General features: G+C 36.9%; 1 protein-coding gene across 7 annotated transcripts in view; it reads left to right on the top strand.

Annotated features, from left to right (window-relative positions):
- The window catches only part of CSNK1A1 (casein kinase 1 alpha 1), a 47536-nt gene that overhangs the window by 8936 nt on the left and 13097 nt on the right, over positions 1-25503 (top strand). For 4 of the 7 annotated variants that reach the window (XR_007191191.2, XM_026510734.4, XM_026510732.4 and 1 more), the window contains exons 3-8: positions 12988-13114; positions 15847-15945; positions 18372-18455; positions 22514-22653; positions 24147-24225; positions 25195-25269. Coding sequence is in view for 5 of the 7 variants with exons in the window: in XM_026510734.4 (XP_026366519.1) it covers positions 12988-13114; positions 15847-15945; positions 18372-18455; positions 22514-22653; positions 24147-24225; positions 25195-25269 (604 nt within the window). In the remaining 2 variants the exon portion in view is untranslated. The remainder of the gene's footprint in view (positions 1-12987; positions 13115-15846; positions 15946-18371; positions 18456-22513; positions 22654-24146; positions 24226-25194; positions 25270-25503) is intronic. The other 3 variants (XR_007191192.2, XM_048224421.2, XM_044388509.3) reach the window with 1 other exon arrangement.

Raw genomic sequence — 25503 nt, 5'->3', positions numbered from 1 at the left:
TTTACAAATGGAAATGTGGCTGTACTAGTTCCTTCTGCTTTGAACGCTGGTGTAAAAATATAACTGTATCATTAAATGCTAATGTCCATTAATTTCACAGTGAAGCCTTGCTATTGTGGACTTTATCAGCTTAAGTAAGTATCTCTTAGTACCTCTTAGTAGTGTTGGCCTTTGGAATTTCTTTTGGTTCTTGTTCAGCACCATCAGGAAGTTACAACTTTTGTACTGGAGATTGTTTTCTTAAGGGAGACAAGATGGTGACAGTGGCTAAGCACACATCCTATTTATCATCCATGTTTCATTTGCCATCATTAAGTGTATAGTGGAGAGGTGTGCAGGTTAACCTGAAATTGACGTTATCCTGTGTTTCGCTCATCTGGACGCTGCTCTAAGTACTTATTTGTTAAATTGGCCTACTCTGCCAGACTATCCTGTCTTTAAGGTGACTTTTATGGAAAGGGGAGTGTGAGATCTGATTTATAAACTGCTTTGTTAGAAAGTAATAGCCTGAAATATTTATAAGTTTTAAGTTTCAAATTTTCCAAGTCTTAGTTATATTAGAAGTGTTTAATGTGTTGTTCTTGGTAACAACTAAAATAATGAAATTCTAAGGAATCTGGGATTTACACCGCTACTTAAATACCATTCTTTTCCATTCCTTTACTATGGTGTTCTTTATGTATTTAGGTTAGATTGTTTTCTTTTTGGCTGCTCTTGCTTGATTAAATTTTTTTTTTTTTTTTTAGTAATTGATGTATTTGGGGGGCGTGGGGGGTGGGCAGAGGCAGAGAGAGTCTTAAACAGACTGCTGAGTGCAGAGCCTGACACGGGGCTTAGTCCCATGACCTTGAGATCATGACCTGAGCCAAAACCAGTACTTGGCCATGCAGCGGACTACGCTACTCAGGCGCTCCTTGGTTAAAATTATTCTTAACCATCAGACTCCACTTACTGAAGTCCTGGTGTTCCCATTTTTGAGCCTTCATAATACTAATACTTTGTATCTCTCCGAGAGAACAGAGTAATGTTAGCCTCTGCTCTTCAAATGAAAGCTCAGGTGTTCAAAAGTGTCTTGGAAACTTAACGTACTTTACAGTACCTCCTACAGTACTTTCTAGAGGATAAGCAAGTATTTCTTTTATTCATTCAACAAACCTATATGAGTGTCTATTATGTGCCAGGCATAGTTAACATACTGGGTATATTTCAGTGAACAGAGAAATTTTGAGAGATTTTGATTCTTTTTGAGCATATGCCATACATCTGGCATATAGTTGTTATTTCGTCCCTCTTGCTGAAAATTAGGAGGAAACGTATAAATCTCAGACAGCGTGACGACATGTTTCCTTAACATCAAAGGGATGGTATCCTGAGTATAAGCCCTAAACAGTACCCTGAACCATCTAGAGACCACCTTAATTGGTCAGGTCAGTGGGACCCCATTATGGTTCCCTGTGAATCCTACTTAGCATTTCTCAAACATTAACCATGCATAATAATTACCTACAGAGCTTGTTAAAGGTGCCTGTAGCACTTATCTGCAGTTTCAGGGACATAGTAGGTTCAATAAATATTGAATCAGAGATTGGAGAAACAGATTGTGGGAGAAGTTGTTCTTTTGTTTTGTTTTGTTTTTTGTTTTTAGATTTTGTTTTTGGGATGCCTGGGTGGCTCAGTTAGTTAAGCGGCCACTTTCATCTCAGGTGATGATCCCAGGACTGGTCCTGGGATCAAGTCCCACATGAGGCTCCTTGTTCAGTGGGGAGCCTGCTTCTCCCACTGCTTAAGCTCTCCTTCTCTCTCTCTCTCTCTCTTCCTGGCAAATAAATAAATACAATCTTAAAAAAGATTTTGTTTTTAAGTAATCTCTGTACCCCCATGGGGCTTAAACTCACAACCCTGAGATCAAGAGTCTCATACTCCGGGGCGCCTGGGTAGCGCAGTCGTTAAAGCGTCTGCCTTCTGCTCAGGGCGTGATCCCGGCGTTCCGGGATCGAGTCCCACATCGGGCTCCTCTGCTGGGAGCCTGCTTCTTCCTCTCCCACTCCCCCTGCTTGTGTTCCCTCTCTCGCTGGCTGTCTCTGTCAAATAAATAAATAAAATCTTTTTTAAAAAAAGGGTCTCATACTCCACTGACTGAGCCAGCCAGATATCCCTGGAAAAGGATTTTTTTTTTAATAGCTTTAAGGAGATAATTGACATACATAAATTGTCACCTTTTTAAAATATACAGTTCATTGGTTTTTAGTGTGTGTAGAGTTGTGCAACCATCACCATAATCTGATTTTAGAATGTTTGTTAACTGGTAAACAAGAACCTAACGTGATCTTGTTTCACTGTCCCAACCATGCTGGCTTCTTTTAAGTTTGTTGTGAATACCAAACTTCAGGCACACTAACTCCCATCCAACCCTTTACCTGGCCATCTTCCATTTTTACTTCTAAGAATTAACCATGCTTCTTCATCAGAAAAGCTTTCCTTAGTGACTCTCTCTAAAAGATAGATTGGGTTGTCATAATTGGACCCTCTCAGCACTGGTCTCTCCTTCCTCACTTCTGTTTGTTTGTTTTTAAATAGGCTGTATGCCCAGTGTGGAGCTGACTGTGGGGCTTGAATTGAGGACCCTGAGATTGAGACCTGAGCTGAGATCAAGAGTTGGACACTTAACCAGCTGAGCTACCTAGGCGCCCCCATCATGTGTTATTTATTTGCAGGCAGCCACCGTGCTGTAAGCTATGAGAGCAGGAATTATTTATTTAGTTTTGTCTTGTTAGATACCATAAATATTGAATGGATCAATAAAGAGTAGCTTTAGTACTGGATAAGGTTATGCCCATATATAAAGCACATTATTTTGGTTTTGTGTTTTTATAATTTTTTGGGTTAAGGAACAGTTATGCATCTTTGAAGGCAAAGGGCAAGAAACATGGAGACCTAAAGAACTTGAAAATGTTACAGCATTAATTCAAGGCTGTATTGTGGCAAAGGATTAGTAGTAGCAGTTTTGGAGGATTAGGATGAAGAAGGAAAACAAATTATGTTAGTTGATGGTAGTATTGCTGAAGAAAACATATTGGTTGCCCAACTTTCATATCTTACTCTGTGGTCTCTTCACCTTAAAAATTAGTTTCGAGGATGGGTAAGTTGATGGGGGTTAAAGAGTGCACTTAACATGATGAGCAATATATAGAATTGTTGAATCATATATTGTATACCTGAACCTAATACAACATTGTATGGTAACTAACTGGAATTAAAATTAAAAACCTATTTAAGAAAAAACACCAAAAAATTGGTTTCGAAGGAGGTATTCAATATCCCTGGTAGGGATGTCCCCATTCTAACCTCCCAAGGGGGTATAGGGAAAAAATTACATCTTATCTTTTTTTTTTTTTTTTTAAGATTTTATTTATTTGACACAGAGAGCACAAGCAGCCGGAGTGGCAGGCAGAGGGAAAGGGAGAAGGAGAAGCAGGTTCGCTGCTGAGCAGTGACCCAGACGCGGGGCTCGATCCCAGGGTCCTGGGATCATGACCTGGGTTGAAGGCAGACGCTTAACCAACTGAGCCACCCAGGTGCCCCTACATCTTTATTTTCATGAATTTCTAACCGAATCTAGTAAGATGGTCCCAGACTTACTTAGGATGGTTCAATTTAGGGTTTTTAGACTTCGTGATGCTGTGAAAGTGGTATGCATTCAATAGAAACCATACTTTGAATTTGGATCTTTTCCCAGGCTAGCAGTATGTGGTATGACACTCTCATGATGTTGCTGGGCAGCGGCAGTGAGGCAGCTCCCAGTCAGTCAGGTGATCACAAGGATAAACAACTGGTGTATTTATAGCCATTTTACACCCATACAGCCATTCTCTTTTTCCCTTTCAGTACTGTATTTAATAAATTACATGAAATATTGAACACTTGTTATAACATATGCTTTGTGTTAGACGATTTCTCCCAACTGTAGTTTAAGTGTTCTAAGTACAATTAAGGTAGGCTAGGCTAAATAATGATGTTCAGTACATTATGTGTATTAAATGCATTTTTGATTTAGGATATTTTCAGTTTAGGATGGATTTAACAGGATATAACCCCATGAAAAATTGAGGAAAATCTGTATTTTTATTATAAATGTACACAACAGATCTCCACTAGTTGAGCGGTACCTATGGCTTTATCACTAGTAGAAATAAACAGATATTTCCATAACACACTATTGTTGCAGATACCTCAGAATATTGTTTACACTCATAACTACTTCGTAATTAATAGTCTAATTAGATCTGCCCCTATATCTCATTAATTAAAGAACATGTACTTTACTGTATCAAAATTAAATAATCTTAGTGTGGCTGAATTTCCCTATAATTGTTTTCCTTTATAATGCTATGTGATCTGTGGCACCAAAAATATTTAGAAATGTTGGTGTACGAGTTACTCCACCTCCACTCCCCAAATCATTTAGACAAGTTCTTTGTCATTGTGGCTAAATACATTTGATGCAAGGTTGGTCATCACTCAGGAGATTTCCAATACTTATTTCCTTTTCCCTTCCTAGCCGTGTTTAAGTCTCAGTTACTTCCATGCTTGTTAATGCTCCCCCCCAGGCATGTGAGATGGTAAAAGTGGGAAAATCAGCCAGTTAAAAAAGGTTGAACAGTTTGAGGAAAGAATTAAAAGTGAATTAAAAGATGGAATTACTGTATCTAAAATTTCTTGGTATCACATCAGCATTACTTTGATTGCCATCCCTACAGCTAAAATTGTGGTCTTTTCTCAGTTATTTCATGTCTAAAACGGTTGTCAGTGTGGAGAAATCAGTGTAGTCTGTGTTTGTGTTTATAGTTGTAGGTATTCCATAGTGTCTGTTTATTTAAACCTGATTCTCCTCTTCCTTACACTAGCCAGATAGCATTGAATGTCTTGTCTTTAGTGAAAATGCCCTGAATCTCAAACCATTTCAGAGGTATTTCTGCAAGTTATAAATCCAGAGGATTATGGATAAAAATTCTGTGTTACTGGCCTTTTAAAATCTGAATTTTTTGCTTTTTATTTTTTAATTTTTATTTTTTTTAAGTAGGCTTCATGCCGAGCGTGGAGCCCACTGCGGGGCTTGAACTCATGACACTGAGATCAAGAGTTGGATGCGTAACTGGTTGAGCCACTCAGATGCCGCTGAATTTGTATTTCAAGTGTGAAGTTGCAAGAGAAGAAAATAGATCGATGCTCTTAAATTTTTGATGGCAGGAGAAATCAAGTTTAGGTTATTAAATTCTAGGTACCTTGTATTCAAGTAAAATAGAGGCCACAAATCTAAGGAGCAATTATGGGCAAGAAAACTTCAGGAGAACGAGAGTTACACAGCAGTCTTGTTTATCAATAATTAATAGAAAACTAAGAGGTAATCCATTTTTAGTCCTGTGTCTAGTTCTCTTTCAAAAGGGCTGGAGATTTACCGTGAATCAGAATGTAGTTGAAAGTGTCTTGCATTGTTTTCGTAATGAATTCCGTTAATAAGATGGAGCTTAATAAGTACTGACAGTTTTAGGTCAGAGGTTACAGTTAGATGTCTGCAGCTTCCAGGAGTAATCAACTGAATGCAGTACCAGAAGGATTTGAGACTCAGGTATTTAAATTGAGAGTAGAGGGGTTCTGTTGTGGTTGAGAGTGCTCTTCTGTTAAAGTCTGGTAATTTAGGAGTTGGGGGGGGTGGGGTGTGGCGGGGGTCAGCTAGATTGTACTAGACCAGATCTTATTTTCTACCCTCATAAAAAGGAACATAAAGATTGGATGATGATGGCTTGGCAAGTTTGAGAGACAGTGTCTTAAGAATGGAGGTGCTGTTATAGCACTGATTCAGTGCTCCTGATTTTTAGTTCAGTGAAGACTTTGACATTAATGACCTAAAGATGGGAAGATAAGCGGCACAGGAAGAAACACATGCCTGTTAAGAATATCACTTGTAAACTTTTATAATTATTGGGCTAATTTGAATCAAAGATGAGTAGATGCTTCCTGATGATTTCATACTTGAAATACAGAGTGGTTTTGTTTCCCTTGTTTTGTTTTCCTTGTGTGCCAAATCAAGCACTCCCCAGTTTGTTAGCGCCTCTAATCTGGCTTTTCATTCTTCAATTCAGCAAATGTTACTGAGCATTTCCTGGGGGTAAGGCATTGTGCTGGATGCTGGGAATACAGAGTTGTGAACAAGACAAATACAGTGGCTGCCCATGTTGTATTAGTCAGGATTCTTCAGAGAAACAGAACCAGTGGATGATTTATAGATAAACAGAGATTTATTATGAGGCATTGGCTTATACCTGTAGAGGCAAAGAAGTACCACAGATTGAGGTGTGCAAGCTGGAGGCCTAGGAAAACCAGTGGTGTAGTTTTGGTCCCAAGCGTGAAGGCCTGAGAACCATAGGCATGGATAACTGAGGGCAGAAGATGGATGTCCCAGCTCTAGCAGACAGTTTTCCCTTTCTCTGCTTTCTAGTTTTATTCCCTTTTGTTCTATTCAAGCCTTCCACTTTGGGGAAGGTGATCTTCTTTATTTTGCCATTCAAGTGCTGATCTCGATTCAAATGCTAATCTCTGGAGACACCTTCACAGACAACCCCAAATAATGTTTGAGCAGCTATCCCAGCATCCCTTACCCCAGTCAGTTTGATAGATAAGATTAACCATCACACTTCTCAGACTGACAGTCTGAGGGGGGACCTTCATTAAACAAGTCTTCGTATTATTGTCCTAGTCATAGAAATGAAATACATTTGAGTGCTTTAATCTGAAGTGCATACTTACTATTTATTTATTTATTTGTGAGAGAGAGAGCACGCGCGATGTGCGCGCACGCACAGGCAGGGGGAGCAGCAGGGGAGAGGGAGAAGCAGGTTCCCCTCTGAGCTCAATCCCAGGACCCTGGGATCATGATCTGAGCCTAAGGCAGATGCTTAACCAGCTAAACCACCCAGGTGCCCTGAAGTGCATATTTGTGATGATTATACTAATTTATGGTTCTTGGAAGTCCTTAGGTCTCATTAGCATTACTTAAAATATTTCAGTCATCTATTGCTTTTCTAAGGTTTTTTTATTTTCATAAAGAGATTCTCAGGGAAAAGAAATCCCTAGTGTCAAATTTCTAACTATAACACTTTAAAAAAATTATTTATTTATTGGAGAGAGAGCTTGCAGAGCACTAGTAGGAGGGGAAGAGGGAGAGAATCTCAAGCAGTCTCTGCTGAGCACGGAGCCCTGAGCATGGAACCCGAAGTGAGGCTCCATCTCACAACCCTCAGATCACAACCTGAGCCAAAACCAACTTTGGACCACTCAACTGACTGTGCCACCCAGCACCCCTCCAACCATGACACTTCTCATTGGTCACCATGTCATTGTCTCTTCCTTTGCCCACTCCCCGATTTCTGCATTGCATATTGATGCCAAGGCTAATCTTGAAATGTTGATTGAACTATATCATGTCCCCCACCACACTCTACTGATAGTTTGCCCAGTTATTTATAGAATTTAAAGCTCTTTAGCCTGGCTTTCAAGAGTCTATAATACTGCCCTGAATTACAAGCCTCCTCGACTTTACTCTTAATAGGAGCCTGGAATTTATTCTTGCCCCTGTCTAGCGTGCCTTTGTCAGGATGTGACTGGTAATAGACCATTTTCACAAGGCTTCTTTGGATAAATTTAATTACTGTTGATCTTTTGGTTTTCTGAATTCTTTTAGCACTTTAGCGCTTTTCGTCAGCCCCAATGACTAGTGCATGTGTTATCTTACATTCTGCTTTTCATGTGTCTTAATTTTTTAACTAGGTTTATTTTGGATATGGGTTTAGAGGAAGGGAAATGAGAGCAAAGAGGTGGACCTTGCCTTCTCTTAGCATCTTCTTTAGAACTTAAGGTAGCTTTCTCATGCTTTAAGTAATGACAGTTACATAAATTTCAAACCCATTCTTCAACTTATGACTTCCTTGATTGGTCAGGCATTACTAGGTCTGAAAGCATTGATTTAAAACAAGTAAATGGAAAATGAGACCCTTGCACTTTTTTTTTTTTTTAACTTTCATCCATTAAATTACTTTCTTTTTCTGCCTGTTTTGAAACTTAGTAAGAGTAAGGTCCAAATCAGAGTTCTTTTCTTTAATCTCATAGATATTTGAGTACCTGCATTGTGTATGTACATTACTTTATCATTGTGTACTAGTATTACTAGCAGCACCTATCATACTCAACATAAAAAAGGTCTAAAGCTAATACGTGGTTGGTTGGTTTCAGATTGTCTGCAGACTTACATGATCTCAGAGCATCAGGTTAGTGCTTGCTCATTATCCAGGTTCTATAAAGACATTTCAAACAAACAGTAAGGTCTGTCCTACTAGATGTAGAGACAGCACAAAGTGTCAGCACCTGGATATTGTATTGTCAAGGGGTTTGATTATGGATACAAGCAGTAGTCAGTGGCTATGGGAATTCTGTGAAATGGACCAGTGTGGAACAGGCTACTTAAGGAAGATTTCTTTGGTGTCTGGGTATTAGGACTTTGGGGTTGAAAGTAGAGAGTTAGAAGCTCATTTAGAATAGAAGTGGAAAACACGGAGGTGAGGGTAGGATTTGGATAAGTAGTAGACTGACTGTTCCTGGCTCCTGATCTGTGTGTACTAATGTCTGCATGAGTTAGATGGAACGCACAGATGGGGAGAGTGAGGTGTTAACTTTAGAGAAATAAGCTATATATTCCTTGAGACCAAAAGGAGGTATGAAAGATAGAAACACCTGTCACTTAGGTTTAAGGAGTTTTGGTACCAATCTCTATACAGCAGGAAGACCTAATTTAGAAATGCATGGTTTTTCTGTGGAGAAAAGTGGCTTTGAACATTTCTATTTTAGTTACTTTTTATGGACTGTTTATCTTTTTGATGTTGAGAATAGCAGATCTGTCTTAAACACTTACGCAAGTAAGGAAGAAAATGCCCAATGACTCGATTCTTTTCTTTAGCGTGTTTCTGAAATTCATCTAATTTTTTCCAGTTTCTAATTATTATGGGAGTATTCTGTTAAAGGCTTATTTTGCAGATGACTTCTCAGAAAGTTCTTTATGAAGTCGTGTGTAATGTGCATGGATAGGAAGTACGAATTTGTGCCTTTTACATTTCAGGTTTGTATTTGGGTTTAGATGGATGGTTGTAAAATTTGCTCAGCTGTTACAGTTTTCTTAGTGAGGCATCCAGTGGAAATCTGTCCCTGGAGAGATGACATTTGGTCTGAGGAGAGTTGATTTTTGCTTTCCTTTTTCACCTTTGACTTTTGGTGCCTTCTCACTGCCTTAGCTCTTCCTAGATTTGGTGGTTTTTGGCTTTTGTTTTGTTTTTGGTTTAAAAAGATGGTTTATTAAAAGCATGGCGACAGGACCTGTGGGCAGAAAGACCTGGTGCCTGGATTTGGTGTTCTTGTATAGAATATTTCTTTTTCTTTAAAACCTAGATAAATTAGGGGTGCCTGGGTGGCTCGGTCGTTGACCATCTGCCTGCAGCTCAGGTCATCATCCCTGGGTCCTGGGATTGAGCCGCACGTCGGGCTCCCATCTTGGCAGGAGGCCTGCTTCTCCCTCTCCCACTCCCCCCTGCTTGTGTTCCCTCCCTCTGTCCCTCTCTGTCAAATGAATGAATAAAAAATAAAAAAATAAAACCTAGATAAATTAGATGTATATCAAAAATCTGCTAATTTTAGTATTGGGCATTTATAATGGCAAGGGTTGATTTTGAAGTTCCTGAAAGCTCCCTAGCACAGAAGTACCTCTGCAGTTAAGAAAAATGTGGGGTGCCTGGGTGGCTGAGTTGTTGTTAAGCGTCTGCCTTTGGCTCAGGTCATGATCCCAGGGTCCTGGGATCGAGCCCTGCATCAGGGCTCCCTGCTCAGCGGGAAGCCTACTTCTCCCTCTTCTACTCCCCCTGCTTGTGTTCCCTCTCTCGCTGGCTCTCTCTCTGTCAAATAAATAAATAAAATCTTTAAAAAAAGAAGAAGGAAAATGCAAGAAAAAGAAAGTAAAAAAGGAAAGAACATTACCTATTTATTTTGTTCATCTTTTATCTTTTGATATTATTATTTGTTATATTTATCCATCCCTTCCTATGCCTACCTCCAGCCCCAAAAACCCACCACTGTGAGTCTTTCTTTCAAGTAAATGTTTGAATGAAGGTGAGAGGTGTTAATTCCTATTATATGGAAAACAAAGGCTGGAAGAGAGAAAATAACAGCTGCTTTGTATACAGTTTAGGTACAGTAAGTTCTAGACCAACTCTGCCATTGGCATTTCTGTTTCTTAGGGTAGTGGGCAAGATCTCTGAAAGGTTAAGCAGAAATTTTTCCCATCAGGATACCTTTTTCTGCAAAGGGTGTGAAAATGGATTCCTTTTTGTGTGTTTGGTGGCAGTTATTTGTTGATCGTATTTGCAAAGTAGTTCTCAAGAACAGTTGGAACAGAAGTATAGGAAGGAGTAGGATTTTTTTTTTTTTTTTAAAGATTTATTTATTTACTTCAGAGAGACAGAGTGAGCCTAAGCGGGCAGGGCAAAGGGATAGGGAGAATCTGAAGCAGACTCCACATGCTAAGTATGGAACCCGAAGCAGGGTCCATCTCAAAATCTTGAGATCAGGACCTGAGCTGAAACCAAGAGTCAGACACCTAGGTGCCCCGAGGGTGAACTTTTTATACTAGTTCCTTGTTTTTTTTTTTTAATTTTTAAAAAGAATTTATTTATTTATTTGACAGAGACCACAAGCAGGGGGAGAGGCAGGCAGAGGAAGAGGGAAAAGCAGACTCCCTGAGCCCAACGTGGAGCTCAATCCCAGGACCCTGGGATCATGACCTGAGCTAACGGGAGGTGCTTAACCTACTGAGGCACCTAGGCACCCCTGTACTAGTTCCTTTTTAATCTTTTACTCTCATAACATGATTTTAGAGAGCATATTCCTTGTATCTGAATATGGGACCACCTATGTAATAGTTAACTTTGCATTTCCTAGAAAAATACTAAGTTTTAACCCCACATACTCTTTTTTTTTTTTAAAGATTTTATTTATTTGAGGGAGAAGGGAGAAGCACTGAGTGGGGAGCCCAGCGCAGGGTCTATTGCATGACCCCGAGATCATGACCTGAGTCACCCAGGCGCCCTACACACAGTCTAATTTTTTTTTTTAAAGATTTTATTTATTAATTTAACAGAGAGAGACAGCCAGTGAGAGAGGGAACACAAGCAGGGGGAGTGGGAGAGGAAGAAGCAGGCGCATAGCGGAGGAGCCTGATGTGGGGCTCGATCCCATAATGCCAGGATCACGCCCTGAGCCAAAGGCAGATGCTTAACCGCTGTGCCACCCAGGCGTCCCCACACACTCAAATTTTAATCTTGATTTTCTTTTAAGTAATTGGCTTATCAACAAAACAACATACCAGAGCAAAATTTTAAAAAAGAAATAGCACTAAACAGTTTCCCACTGGACTAATGATTATTAATGCTTTTGCCACAGATTTTTTAAATCCTTTTTCCCTTTTCTGAATATTTTTAAAACATAAACTTGTCAAAAAGTGGTAAATCTTGTATCAGTTTTTGTTGAAGTTAACAAAGAAATTACTCCACTGGCTTTTAAAATAACTTTTTCTTTAAAAAAATTTTTATTGGCCAATTTTCTTATCAAGCAGAATCTAGATAAGTTTGAAATTTAAATGGTAGTGGTTATTTTTGGGGATGTACCCTTACCAGAATTTTAGGAACGTAGAAACTTGAAGTCATTTATTATAGTGATTCCCAATCCTTGGAATGTCTAAAATTAAAAGTTAGCTATTCTTGAGTTTGGCGGGGGGGTTAAATAGTATATTTACCCACAGTAATAAAACATTGGATCATTAAAACAGGGCTCCAATTAAAAGCACGTCATCTTTGTAGTAATATTGGTTACTTTTGGTAGTCAAATTAAGCAAAACTGTGACTCCTTTTTTAAAAAAAGAACAAGTAATTATCAATTAAGTACAAGTTGGTAGTAATAAAACTACAGGAGTTCTAATAAAAGGGATCTTTGCTTTCTAAGATTAGTATAGTCTCCTTCATTTCTTCAGTTAGGAAGTGTAATATCAGGTGAGATTAGGGAACTTGCCAGAGGTCATGGAATCAGTGGCAGATGGGTATAGAATTCAGATGCTCTGATAAGAGGAGTGTTAAGGTTACTGTGCAAGTTCTATTTTAATATGACAGTGGGACCACTTGACAGAAGAAACTCTCCTTACCCTTATTTTATGTTGGGCAGTGTATAGTCAGTCTGTGGATTCATCATCTGAATAGAGGAAGACTTAACCTTAAATAAAACCTAACTGGGGCACCTGGCTGGCTCAGTCAGTGGAGCATACCAGTCTTTTTTTTTTTAAGATTTTATTTATGTGTCACAGAGTGAGGGAGCACAAATAGGCAGAGAGGGGGAGAAGCAGACTCCCCACTGAGCAAGGAGCCTGATGTGGGGCTCGACCCCAGTACCCTGGGATCATGACCTGAGCCTAAGGCAACCACTTAACTGACTGAGCCACCCAGGCGTCCCGAGCATACTGCTCTTGATCTTGGGGTTGTGAGTTCCAGCCCCATGTTGGGTGTAGAGATTACTTAAAATGTAGGTTAAAAAAAAAAATGGTACATTTATTTATTTATTTATTTATTTATTTATTTATCTATCTATCTATCTATCTATCTTTAAAGATTTTCTTTATAAGTAATCTGTATACCCAGTGTGGGGCTCCAACTCATAACCCGGAGATCAAGAGTGGCATGCTCCAGTGACTGGTCAGCCAGGTGCCCCTATGGTAACTTTGAAAAATAAATAGATTAGGAAAACCATTTCATTATTAGAGCTTAAGAATTTTAGAAATTTAGTGATAATTAAGTGATAAAATAACCTTTTCATAAAGCTCTCCCTTTTCCCCTTTTATTCTGTTAGGTGGTATGGTCAGGAAAAAGACTACAATGTGCTAGTTATGGATCTTCTTGGACCCAGCCTTGAAGACCTCTTCAATTTCTGTTCAAGAAGGTTCACAATGAAAACTGTACTTATGTTAGCTGACCAGGTATGTGAAATTTTGATGAAAATAATAAATTGGGAATACTAATAATTCAGCTGTAATGTAAATTTTTATAAACCAGAGTATATATAATCCTGTGCTATGTAACCTTATGTTCAGCAAAAATAAAAAAAGTATAATAGTAGGTGGTACTCGTTCAAGTGTATTACTTTAATACGACTTAATACAGGTTTTCCTGTGGCATAGGACAGAAATGGATTATATTGGTTAACTCACCTGTAGTCTTGTTTTCAAGTTGTTCATCAGATGGAGTCTGTTTTAGTGAAGAATATAGCAGGTTTATTTATAAGATTTTTGAAGAAAGGGCTCAATATATAAACATGCTATGGGAGAGAATAACATTTTTAAAATTTTGATTGGATGTCAAAATAAAACGAGATGATACACTGGCATTTGAGGTAGAATTTTTTAAAGTATAAATTCAGAGGGTTAGAAAACTCTTCATTCTCTGTGATCAGCACCTGATATTCTAGTAAGATTAACATAAAAACTGGCTCAAGCAAATATTAGCAAATCACATTGTTTTATTTGTGGTACGTTAAGAGCTCAAACATTGAAGGTTAAGATCCTCCTAATATGTTTTAACTAACATGTGACTGAATCCTAATCAGAGTTCGTATTCTGTAGATTCTGTAACACATAGGTATTCGTAAGTGAACATTTACTCAGGGCCTTCTGCTTTACTAAGCACTGGAGGGTGCAAAGAAGAATAAGGACTCTAGTCCCTTTCCTCTAAGAATGTACAGTTTAGTAGAGAAAAATGAAAAAAATACGAGGTGCAAGGTTTTGTGATAGAAGTCTATATTGGGTACACTGGTAACAGAAAAAATGTAGTTCTGGGAAGGGGGTTGCAATAAAGCAGTGGTTTAAGGAGGTAGCAGGTAAGTCTTGGTGCCGTAGATGGTAACACTTGAAGGTAAGTAGTGTGTGCCATTTATTACCTTTTGCCACACCTTTTCCCAATGAATCGATCCTGGTTTAATGATAGATATCACTTAGCCTAGGACAAATAAGTACATTAAGTGAGAGAAATGTTTTGTTTTTCTTCCTTTACTAAAGTACAAGTTGCTGCTATAACTAAAGGTGCTATTTGGACATCGTATACATCTACTTCCTTGAAAGTATAACCAGGTTAAGCTAGAGATTATAGATTTGGCTTCAGGAGACATTTGTCAAAGTTCAGAATCTGTATGGTAATATAAGCTCTAGGGAAAGTGGGGACAAATAAAAAATAGAATCCTGACACATACTACTGAGAAGAGCAAGAACATATGGGTAGAAAGATAAAGTTAGTCTCTGGATATTGAAAACATTTTCAGATACTTCTAAGTATCTTATAGAAAAGATAGACATATTTGATAATTTTGATAATTATAACTATTCAGGAAGTGATGGAAAAAAAAGTGATGCCATAGTAACGATGGTTTTTTAAAATTTGTTTACGTAACAAATGTCGTAATAATTGTTACATGCAAAGAATTCTTAAAATCGATAAGGAAAGGACAAGCCAAAAGAATAATGGACAGAGTACAGATTGACAGTTCCAAAACAGTAAATGAGCAGACTTTTAAACTGTTAGTGAAGAAGTGAGGTCAGTACTTGTCATACTGGCAAAATTTAGAAGGAACTAATATAAGTTTGCTAATAGGAAAAAGAAAACTCTCATGTACTGTTGGAAAATGTATTGTTAGAGCCTATTTTTAAAGACAGTCTGGTGCCACCTATCAAAACGATAGCTGCTTCAACCCAGCCACTCTCCCTACAGTTGTATGGGGCTTATAGCCCATAAAAATCACTGTAGGTAAGGATGCGTTTAATTTAAATATGTTAATAGCATTATTATTTACAGTGGGAAAGTGTTGAGAACAGTGGGAATAATGGTTGGGGAAAACTGAATCTATACCATAGAAAATTTACAGCCGTTAAAAGGATTGCTAAGACCTATACCATTTACTTGGCAGAATTTCCAAGAAATTAAGAAAAGGTTGTTAGAATGACACATTTAACTAGTTAGATTTTGAATGTGATTACTTGTGTGGAAAGAAAACATGGGAGACTAAAATAAAACCCAGCATGTGTATGTCCCCATGTTTTATGTTTATGTTGTATGCTATTAACTTTCAGGAATGTTTAGTTAAAAAGAAGCAAACAAGAGTGAAATGAATTAGGATGCTTTTATTCCAGTTTAAAACAGTAGCGGCTTATATCTTTCAATTGGTCAGTATTCCCATTCCCACTTATATGTGTGTCTTGAGTTGATGAGTGTGTGTAAATAAGAGCATGGAAATGGGTAATGCCAGGCTGTTGTAACACAGGTTACCTTGGGCAGAGAATTGGGTTTGGAAAGTTGATGATTTAGCTCTAACTGAAACAGTTCTAAATTTACTACTTTTGTAATTTAAAAATTATAAACACCAATTCTTCCTACCAGGTTAGATGTTGTTAGGTTTATAATCAATACTAGATCATGCCAAAGAATGGGGCGGGTTTATGCTTCAGTATCCATCAAACTAGACATAAATGGAGAGCCTGGTTGCCTTTTATATTTAATTTTGTCTAGCACTTGTCTTTGTGAACTCTCAATGAAGTTGTTAAAATATACCTGTGATCTTGAAAAATAATTGAGATGTTGAAATAATTGAGAAATAACTATGTTGCTTTCTTGTGTCACAATTCAAATTACATAATTGTCTCTCACCCCCTCCTTTTTCTTCCAGATGATCAGTAGAATTGAATATGTGCATACAAAGAATTTTATACACAGAGACATTAAGCCAGATAACTTCCTAATGGGTATTGGGCGTCACTGTAATAAGGTTAGTCAAATGTTTGCATGAAAGAGCAGAGTAAAAACTCCAAGAATTGCTTTGGTAAACTTTCAGTCTTTAAAAAGTCATAGGAAATTGTATTTGCTGTTGATGATTGCTTTAAAAGATTGTGCTAGAAGGACAATCAGCTAACTCTATTAACTTAGTAACTTGAAATAAATTTTCTCCCAACTTACCCAACCAAGGTTAATTATAGTATATGGAAATAGAAAATTCCCAAGGGCTTTATAATGAAATATAGTCATCTGTTATTTAATTATTAAACAGTTGTATCTGTTTTTCACCCATTCAGGTAGTAAAAAACCCCATGCACTTTTTTCCCTGAATGCTAAAATCAGATTTTAATCTTTGTCACTGAAGTGTGGGTTTTTGTAATATATGTTCTTGTGCCAGCGTGGGAACCACTGACCCATCTGTCACCATGGCGTTAACATTTGCTGACTGAGCATGATCATAATGAAAATTCTTCAGTCCTTGGATTTGTGTATTCAAAAGGATAACTTTTGGGCCTGCTTCAAAAGTAGTTGACAGTTTCTTACTTGGGTGCCAAGTTGGGTGGTTTCTGCACCCCTCCTTCCCCTTTCAAAGGAAAATAAATAGTCAAGTGAAATGAACATTCATACAACAAAATTAGTATTCACTGGGGTCTCAGAATGGTTAACATACTATGGGGTGATTGGGTTTTAGATAGTGACGCATGACTGCAGTTAGAAACTAATTGTGTTGAAATTTTTTCTGCAATGATTAGTTTTATTGAGTGAATTGCTTTATTTATCGATTCAATGTTGAGCTCGGGCAGACAGGCAGCATTGGCAATGCACTAAGCATGTTATGATCTGATGATCTGATAGAAATTCTCAACTTCAGGACAACTTGGGGTTTTTTGGTTTTTGTGGTTTTTTTGTTTTGTTTTGTTTTGTTTTTGGAAGGAAGATTCCCATTTGTTTAATTAAATCATTAGGAAATGTTTGGTGTTTTTAGGTCTGGCTATAAATGTTTACCTTTGTTTGCCTGTATGAATGCCAACTTGTAGCCATTACCATTAGAACTGGTGTTACTTGTTAATGCGTGAGACATTGATGTTGGTCTGACCAAGTTTTAGGAAATTAAAATTTTTTGTTGAAAGCTAAACTTCAAATAATGAAAGGTGTGTATATCTACATATAACTTACCTTGCCATTCCCAAATTGTATCTTTTTTTTTTTTAAATATTATATAGCTTCTCTCTCTGAAGCATCCAGGTTCTTAATTGTTATTGCAAAACCTGGTAATTTAATTGAAAAAAAAATTACTGGTCTTAATTCTTTGGGCAGTTTTGTCAGTTTGACCCTGATCTTTTGGCCATTTCCCAGCCCTCCTTCCCCATTTTCTTCCTGCCAAAGACCCATTATCCCCTTGCGATCTGTGTTCTGCATGTCGACATTGCAGTACATGGTTTTTGTCTTAAAATTAAATGAAGACCTAGATAATAGCTCTTTGCTCCCCCCCCCTTTAAAAATAGCTTGTTCATTACATAGTTGTGTTAGGATGTCCAGTTTGCCCTGTGATGAAACTTTTTTAGGATCTTGTGTCCTCTCTAGAGATAATAAAAAAAAAAAAAAAAAAAACTGTGGAGCTGCTTGCTGTTAATACAGTTCAGAGAGACCCTAGGGTAGAAGTGCAGTGTTTCACTTAAGATTCAAATTCTAAATGTTGTTCTTGAACATTTTAGATTAGTGTTTTGTTTATGTAGTTGGTTTTTAGTGTTTTCTTTCTGTATTGTAGTTTGAAAAAATGCCAGTTTTCTGAGACTGGATTCTTTGGTTAGCTTGCTCTAGTAGTTTTCTATTCATGGGGGAAAAAGAGTGGGGGGGCTTTTGAGGTTTTCTTTTTTCTTTTTTTTTTTTTTTAAGTCAAATTTCTTACTTGGAAAATTGTTCTGAATTTGATATTTAGGAGTGACCACTCCAATCTTAGTGAATTTGTTCATCTCTTCCAGTAATCAGCCCTGCATGCTTATGAAAACCAATTTTGAGGTGACTAAATGCCTTCTACCTCTTCCTTACTGAAGATTTTTTTCCCCTGTACAGTCTTTCTTGGGGGAAGGGCAGATTGTGATACCAAATACTGCAGAGCCAAATTCCCCATTTTTGATTAAAAAATTGAAGAGCCAAATGTCACCATTGCTATCCCTGATTCAGGCAGTGACACAATATAGTGGCATTAAAAACTTGAGTATTTTCCAGAATTCAAATGTTCTTGAGCATGTGATTCTTATTTGGAAAACTGAGAAGCTACAGTGCTTGGTGGAAGAAGGATGGCATTTGGCTACCCTGTTCTTTCTCTAATGCCTCGGTGTTGCCTGTCTGCGCCGGCCATTGTTGCAATGTAAGCAATACTGTTTGATGCACTGCCACCCTCTATTGTCTGTTTAGTGTTTAGAATCTCCAGTGGGGAAGAGGAAAAGAAGCATGACTGTTAGTACTTCTCAGGACCCATCTTTCTCAGGATTAAACCAGGTCTGAAACTGTCTCCTATTCCAACCTCAATCCCAAATTCATGTGCTTTTCTTTTTTATTGTTTTATTTTGATTATTTTTGTTCTGTTTTAATTCTGGAGAATGTAGATCTTGCTCGAGCATCTCTTACGTTGGCATTATTCAGACATACTTGGCAAACATATAACATTACTAAGATGGTTTTTTTTTTGTGGCTTTTGCTTAAAATTTGTAAAGTTTAGAGAAAATCTAAATGAAAACAGGATTATGTTTAGATCTCTAACATCCACATGAGGAAATGATATGTTGGTCGAGTATTGAAATTCTTTGTCTAATGGTAAACTTGAGATAGACTGTTTAGTTTTTAAAAATGTATTTGGAGTTGCAGAACTTAATGCATGAAATATATCTAAATTCAGTTGCATCAGTGCTGTATGATGAATATATTCTGCCTCAACTCTCTTCCCCTTCCCTAGTGAACTTCAGGTAAGTGTAGATCAGATTTGAGGTACAGTGTTTCTAGAATTGATTTTCCTCAGTCTGTGAATTCTCCAGCTTCAACCAAATGGCATGAGATGCTGAAAGAGCATTGTTTGCTCTGGTACTAGGAGACATTGCAGTCTAACAATATAACATTAACATTGAACGCACTTATCAATTACCAATTAATAACACATTAGACAAATTAAAGGAATGCATAACCTGATGATTTAGTGTTTGGCAGGCTAAGTAAGTACCCCAGTAATTTTCTTAAAAAATTTTTTTGCGTAGGTGGAACTCTTCACATTTTCTTTTACTTTCATAGACGTTAGTGAGCTTCATTAAGCTCTTGAGCAAATAAATGAATCTTCATCATTCAATTTAGTATATACTGAAAAGGAAGTACTGGCATGAGTAATCAAGAGCGAAAAATTGTATTTGGTGTATGAGCATACTTTGTAGTTTCAAAGTGTGTTCCATACTTTGTACCACATACATCATGTGGGTGATCATTTAATCTTTTCCATACTGCCCAGCAGTATTCCAGGTACTGTCTTCTGCTGTTAAATAGATTTCCGAAATTCAAGCTTACTAAAGAAATAACAGTTGTAACTGATTCTTAGTTGGGGGGTGGGGAGAGGGGTTGCTGTGTAATTAGGTACATTATCAAGCATCTAGTGCCCCAGTTTTGCTTATCCATTCATTCGCACATTTATATTTTGTAGCATAATCGTTTAATAATTTCCATAAAATTGATTTGTTTATTTTCTCTACATAAAGGTTAGCTGGGTTGTGAAGAAAAGTGATGTTGTGAATTTTTTTGGAAGGGCAGAGAGATGTGGCCCCTGGTTAAGAGAAAAATTGCTAGATACACTAAAAACTAAAATTAGTGGTAGTGTTTCTGAGGAAAGTGCACCGCTGCTGGATGGAGTTACTACCCCAGTATGTCCCACATTAACTCATTCCCACATGCCTTTGAAGAACAGGCTGCATTCTGTGAAACAGGCACTGATTTTACATGGAACACAAGATACAGATCTTGTATCTGAAAAGCAGCTTGACCCACCAAAGAAATGAGACTTCTTTTTGCATGTGCAAACCTATAAAAAATACATTATCTTACGACTTACTGAATATTGACTTTTCCTTGGTTGGTTCTTCCTTTATATATTTACAGCTGTTTGGTTGTATCTTTGGTATCCTGTGGTGTCATGTAAACACTTCCATTATGTTTATATTTTTAAATTCAAAGCAGAGAGGGCTACTACAGAAGCTTGATAGATACCAGAAGATGAACTACCAAGAGATTTAGATTTTTTTTTTATTTTGAAAAATCTTCCTCTTCAGTTGTTTGCTCTTAAAATAAGGTAGCTTTGTTTAGCAGTGAAATTATCTTTCTTGACTCTCAGTTTTTATAAGAGAAAACTTAAGAGTTGATTTGTTTTGTAGTTTTTTGTTTTGATATTAAAGTTGGAGAGATTCGAGAAGTTCGTTTTTGTTTTCTTAAACTAATTTCATCCTTTAGAGTTGTGGAAGGAAAGAACTCTTGTGAATACTGAGTTTTTATAAAATAAATCTTTTAAAAAGGTTGTGAGAAAATGTCTGGTTATTGAGTTGCAAATGGAGCTACTGAATGTAGACTTAGGAATGAAACTATCAGTTATAATCATGTCAGAGTTGTTCCTATCTTCTCCTCTATTTTGAAGTATTAAAAGAAGCAATCCCAGAAAATACCCTTTAAAAGAGGAGAGTCTGTGTCCTAATCACCTTTTATTTAAAACCCACATAATTCTTAGGGATGTTTTTAAAAATACTATGAAACTGGGTGTCCTTTTATGTTTGTTTTTGCCTTGTTTTCTTTTCAGTGTGACTCAAATTTTTGGTTTGCTTAACAGAAATGTATATTGCTCATTTTAATATTTGTATGCTGAGCCCATTTTCATATCAAGAGAAACTTAAGAGTGTGAGCTTTATTTCTCTTTGTGTTTTATAAGACTAACTTTCTCATAGACGTATAATAATGCAATTGCTGAGGAAGTGAATTTAATCTTACTAGAGAGCTCTCATGCAGTTGCATTTTACAAAAAATTTGATCTTCATTCTTTTATAGTAGACCAGGTGAAAATAAGTATCTCGTTGTTACGTTGGTGACACAAGCTCAAACCTCTATGTCTTTCCCATCCCATGTCCAGTTAAGGCTAGGGTACAGTGCCTGCCTGGTAATAAGTGTTTTTCTTTTTCTTTTCTTTTTTTTCTTTTCTTTTCTTTCCTTTTTTTTTTTTTCTTAAGTACTCTCTATGCCCAACATGGGGCTCTAATTCACACCCTGAGTTTAAGAGTCTCATGCTCTTATGACTGAGCCAGCCCTGTACCCCTCGATAGAAGTGTTTTTCATCCTCCTAAGAGAGGCATTTGATCACATCTTTTCACCTAAATCCATCACTTTATTTATTCTTATACAGACTCTAGTAGACTAGGTGACAGGTTTCCTAGGACATCACAGATTATAAACAGGGCAGAAGGGACCCAAAGTCTACTTAATGGAAAGAAGAACTACAAAATGTAGGCATAACAGGGGAAAAAAAGTCTAGGGCTAAATGCTGTAAGGCCACATAGACCTGCCTTGTTCGATAATCTTTGTAAACATAACTTTAATAAGTGAATTTATGATCAAGACTAAAATTTGAAGATTATTTTGCTTTAGAAGGTAGGTAAATATGAACATATTTTGGGTTTTTTTCTTTTTTGATCAGAAACAGGTTTTTCCTTCTTTTAAGTGTTAATCTTGGAGAATAAACCTCACTTACTTTTAAAAATTAGCTGCATTATAGATGAATATCTTATTCCCTGTGACAGCACTAAACAGTATTTTGTTCTAAAATACTAGCCTGGATTTTAGTTAGCTCCTTTGAACTGCTATTTGTAAGTTATCTTGATATAAATAAATACTTAGTACTTTTTAAAGATTTTTGATCAACTTATTGTATTTCCCAGAAGTTTAACCTGATACATGGATAAATGTTAGTGGGAAGTAGTAGAATGTAATGCATGCTTTTTTAAAAAAATCCTCCTTTTTTGTTAATAAAAATCTTGGTTTTGTTGTCAATATCAAACTTTCAGAGTTATTTTATTTTAAATAATGAACATTTTGTTGGCATACTGAATGAAGAATGGCCTTTGTAAAATGGAAGAATTCCAGATAGTTTGTTTAGTTTTTGAAACCTCATGCTTGTTTACCAGCAGTAACAGGATGTCAGATTTCATCATGGCACACAGCACACTTGTCAACTCTTGCTATGAAGCATGTATATATTTCTCCACTACTTTTCTAAGGACAGGCTCCTGAGTGTATAGTAAACTGGGCCTGTGCAGTTGGTTCAGCTCACAAGGATCTACCACTCAAATGTATTTTTTTTTAACTTGATTTATTGATGAGGACTAGTAGAAGCTTATTAGAGTGTTAAGTTTGTTCATGTTTTCTGCCTATGATACTTTATTTTGATATAATTGAACAAGATAGTAGAAATGCCATTTAATGAATAAAGAGCAGTTCAATTGAACAAGGTTGGAAACCTAATATCCCTTTATTTTCTTTTAAAGTTATTCCTTATTGATTTTGGTTTGGCCAAAAAGTACAGAGACAACAGGACAAGGCAACACATACCATACAGAGAAGATAAAAATCTCACTGGCACTGCCCGATATGCTAGCATCAATGCACATCTTGGTATTGAACAGAGGTGAGTTTGAAAAATGAATGTGTTTATCGGATCCATAGCAAGAGTCGCTAAAGGGTTTTTTATGATATATAAAGACGTCTCTTGGCTGAGAATTTGAAGGACACTTGTTAATCCTTTTACCTGTTGGCTAGTCAGTGCTGAGAAGCCAATTAAATGAGAGATCTTTTATTTTCTTTGTTGAAGGTTGTCTCTTGGGGAGAAAATACTGCATAATGGAAAGTTAGCATACATGCAGTTTTATCTTGATGTTTATTTTTTTGCAGCTGGAGACAGTACTTATTTTCTTAATGCTGATCTTGGACTTTTTATATTTTAGTAATTTAAGTTTTGGGGAAGAATGTATTAGTTATTTATTTTCACAAGGAAAATGGTGTCTGAGTCCTGATGGACCAAGAGGGGGTTGGTGGGCCATCTCATGTTCTACCCTTTCACTCCTACATGAATTTATAGGATCTGGATTGAGGTAAACATTGTCATGATCTTTTTGCTTTTTTTATTTCTTCTGTTTTCTATTTTTTTCTGGTTTTTCGTCTTCCGTCATCTTTTATCAGTCCGTTTTTGCTCCATAAAACAGGCATAGAAATGATAAATGATATGGTTTCAGGTTAGGGAACTTCAAGAGAAGAATTTTAAGCTTGGAAATGTTCAGTGTATGTGTGTATATATATTCGTATAGATGTTTAACTAGCTTTAACATGTTAATATATTTCAGCATCCCTCAAGTTCTTTTTTTTTTTTTTTTTTTTTTTTAAGATTTTATTTATTTGGCAGAGAGAGAGAGACAGCGAGAGAGGGAACACAAGCAAGGGGAGTGGAAAAGGAAGAAGCAGGCTCCCAGCAGGGCAGGGAGCCCGATGTGGAGCTTGATCCCAGGACCCTGGGATCATGACCTGAGCTGAAGGCAGACGCTTAATGACTGAGCCACCCAGGCACCCCCCCCCCAATCAAGTTCTTTTTTTATAAGCTTCTGCAAAACTTAAAAGTATCTTGCTACTTTGTTCTTCCATCTTCATTAACTTCATTTAGAAAGTTGTTGAGCTAAATCCTTTTTGCTCTTTAGAAATTAAATTGCAGGACTGTGTTGAATTTTATAATTTCGTATTCTGGAAGAAAATTTTGTTTAGAAGTAACTCTTTGTGGGGCGCCTGGGTGACACAGCGGTTAAGCGTCTGCCTTCGGCTCAGGGCGTGATCCCGGCATTATGGGATCGAGCCCCACATCAGGCTCTTCCGCTATGAGCCTGCGTCTTCCTCTCCCACTCCCCCTGCTTGTGTTCCCTCTCTCGCTGGCTGTCTCTATCTCTGTCAAATAAAATCTTTAAAAAAAAAAAAGTAACTCTTTGTGAACTTTTTTTTTTTTTGAACTTTAAGCACCTTTCACAAGCCACAAAATTGCTCTTTCCCCTCACTTGAGAAAACTTCTTGTGTACCTGCCTTTCTTTCGCATGTTTTCCATAATAATTCCAGCTCATAACTTTACATTTTCTTTTGTAGCCGCCGAGATGACATGGAGTCATTAGGATATGTTTTGATGTATTTTAATAGAACCAGCCTCCCATGGCAAGGACTAAAGGTAAACAAGACTCCCGTTACCAGTGATTTGTTTTAAGAATAAAAATACATATTGGAGATGAACTCCTAAGATCACTTTCAAATGAGGCTTTCTGAGAGTGAATTTATTTTATTTTTTACCTTTTATTAGGGAAATAAAATCTGATCATTTTAGCAAGAATTAAGTTAATGGAATCCCATAGTCAGGCCTAAAGAACAGTTTCCTTTGGGACACTAAGTAGGTACCCACTGTAACCAGTAGTTTTATCTGAATGGAAATGGACATGGGCTAAATAAAGGTGGAGGCTTTCTCAACTTGATGTATTGCCAGTATGTTGAAAATGTATACTTTTATGCTTAGTAAAACTGGTTCTTCTAGAAATACTAGCTATCTTACTTAATTATCCTAACATTCGTTTCTATTAATTAGGAGTTTCACCTTGACTTTTGTGTCTGTTAATGATAACTCACCGTCCTAGAATTTAAAGGCTATTTTGATACTTTATTGGTCCTTTAATGGAAAATGGTCCCTGTATTTATTGAGTATCTGTGAACTAGACAGTTGCTCGGTGCTTGTGTGGGTAGCTCTATCCAGTATGAATCATTTTTACATTGGAAAAATATTTTGACTTCCCTTAATAATGTTACTAAATGATGCGAACTGTTTTTGGTATTGATCTACTTATACCTTTGCCCTTGTGTCGAATATGAGTTGTGAAAACTCATTTCAGATTTAACTTCACCCATTTTTACTTAAATCATGTTCTTGATAGACTCACCCATTCCTAACAGCTGAACATGTTTTTAAAGTAGAAACTCATATAAAAAGCTAACAGTTTGGGGGGGGGTATATTTTGGTATATTGTACTTTGATTTATTTTAGGTTATGATTTCTCTTGAATCTCAAGTTTACATTTATGACTGGTGGGTTAAACTAACGAGGTTCTTCTCGGTAGTATTGAATATGTGGTTTGATTCTTATTTTCTACAGGCTGCAACAAAAAAGCAAAAATACGAAAAGATTAGTGAAAAGAAGATGTCCACTCCTGTTGAAGTTTTATGTAAGGTGAGTGTGCATGATGGCTTTTTTTTTTTTTCCAATATAAATAATCCAAGAAGTTTGGAACTTTTTAAACATCCTGTTAGATAGCTATTTACCATTTTAAATGTGTGTTTTGATAATTCTAAGTATCTTTAAGAGTGGCTTGAACATATGGGTCATTTTAAGTAAGCATTTTATGTTTCTGGTTTGTTTGGGCCCTATAATTTGTTAAAAATTAGAGGAAGAAGAAGAGGGCAG

The sequence above is a fragment of the Ursus arctos genome, unplaced genomic scaffold (genome assembly GCF_023065955.2).
Source record: "Ursus arctos isolate Adak ecotype North America unplaced genomic scaffold, UrsArc2.0 scaffold_15, whole genome shotgun sequence".
In the NCBI taxonomy this organism is placed as follows: Eukaryota; Metazoa; Chordata; class Mammalia; order Carnivora; family Ursidae; genus Ursus; species Ursus arctos.
Note: the sequence above shows the minus strand (reverse complement) of the source record. Positions and strands in the feature narration are given on the sequence as shown.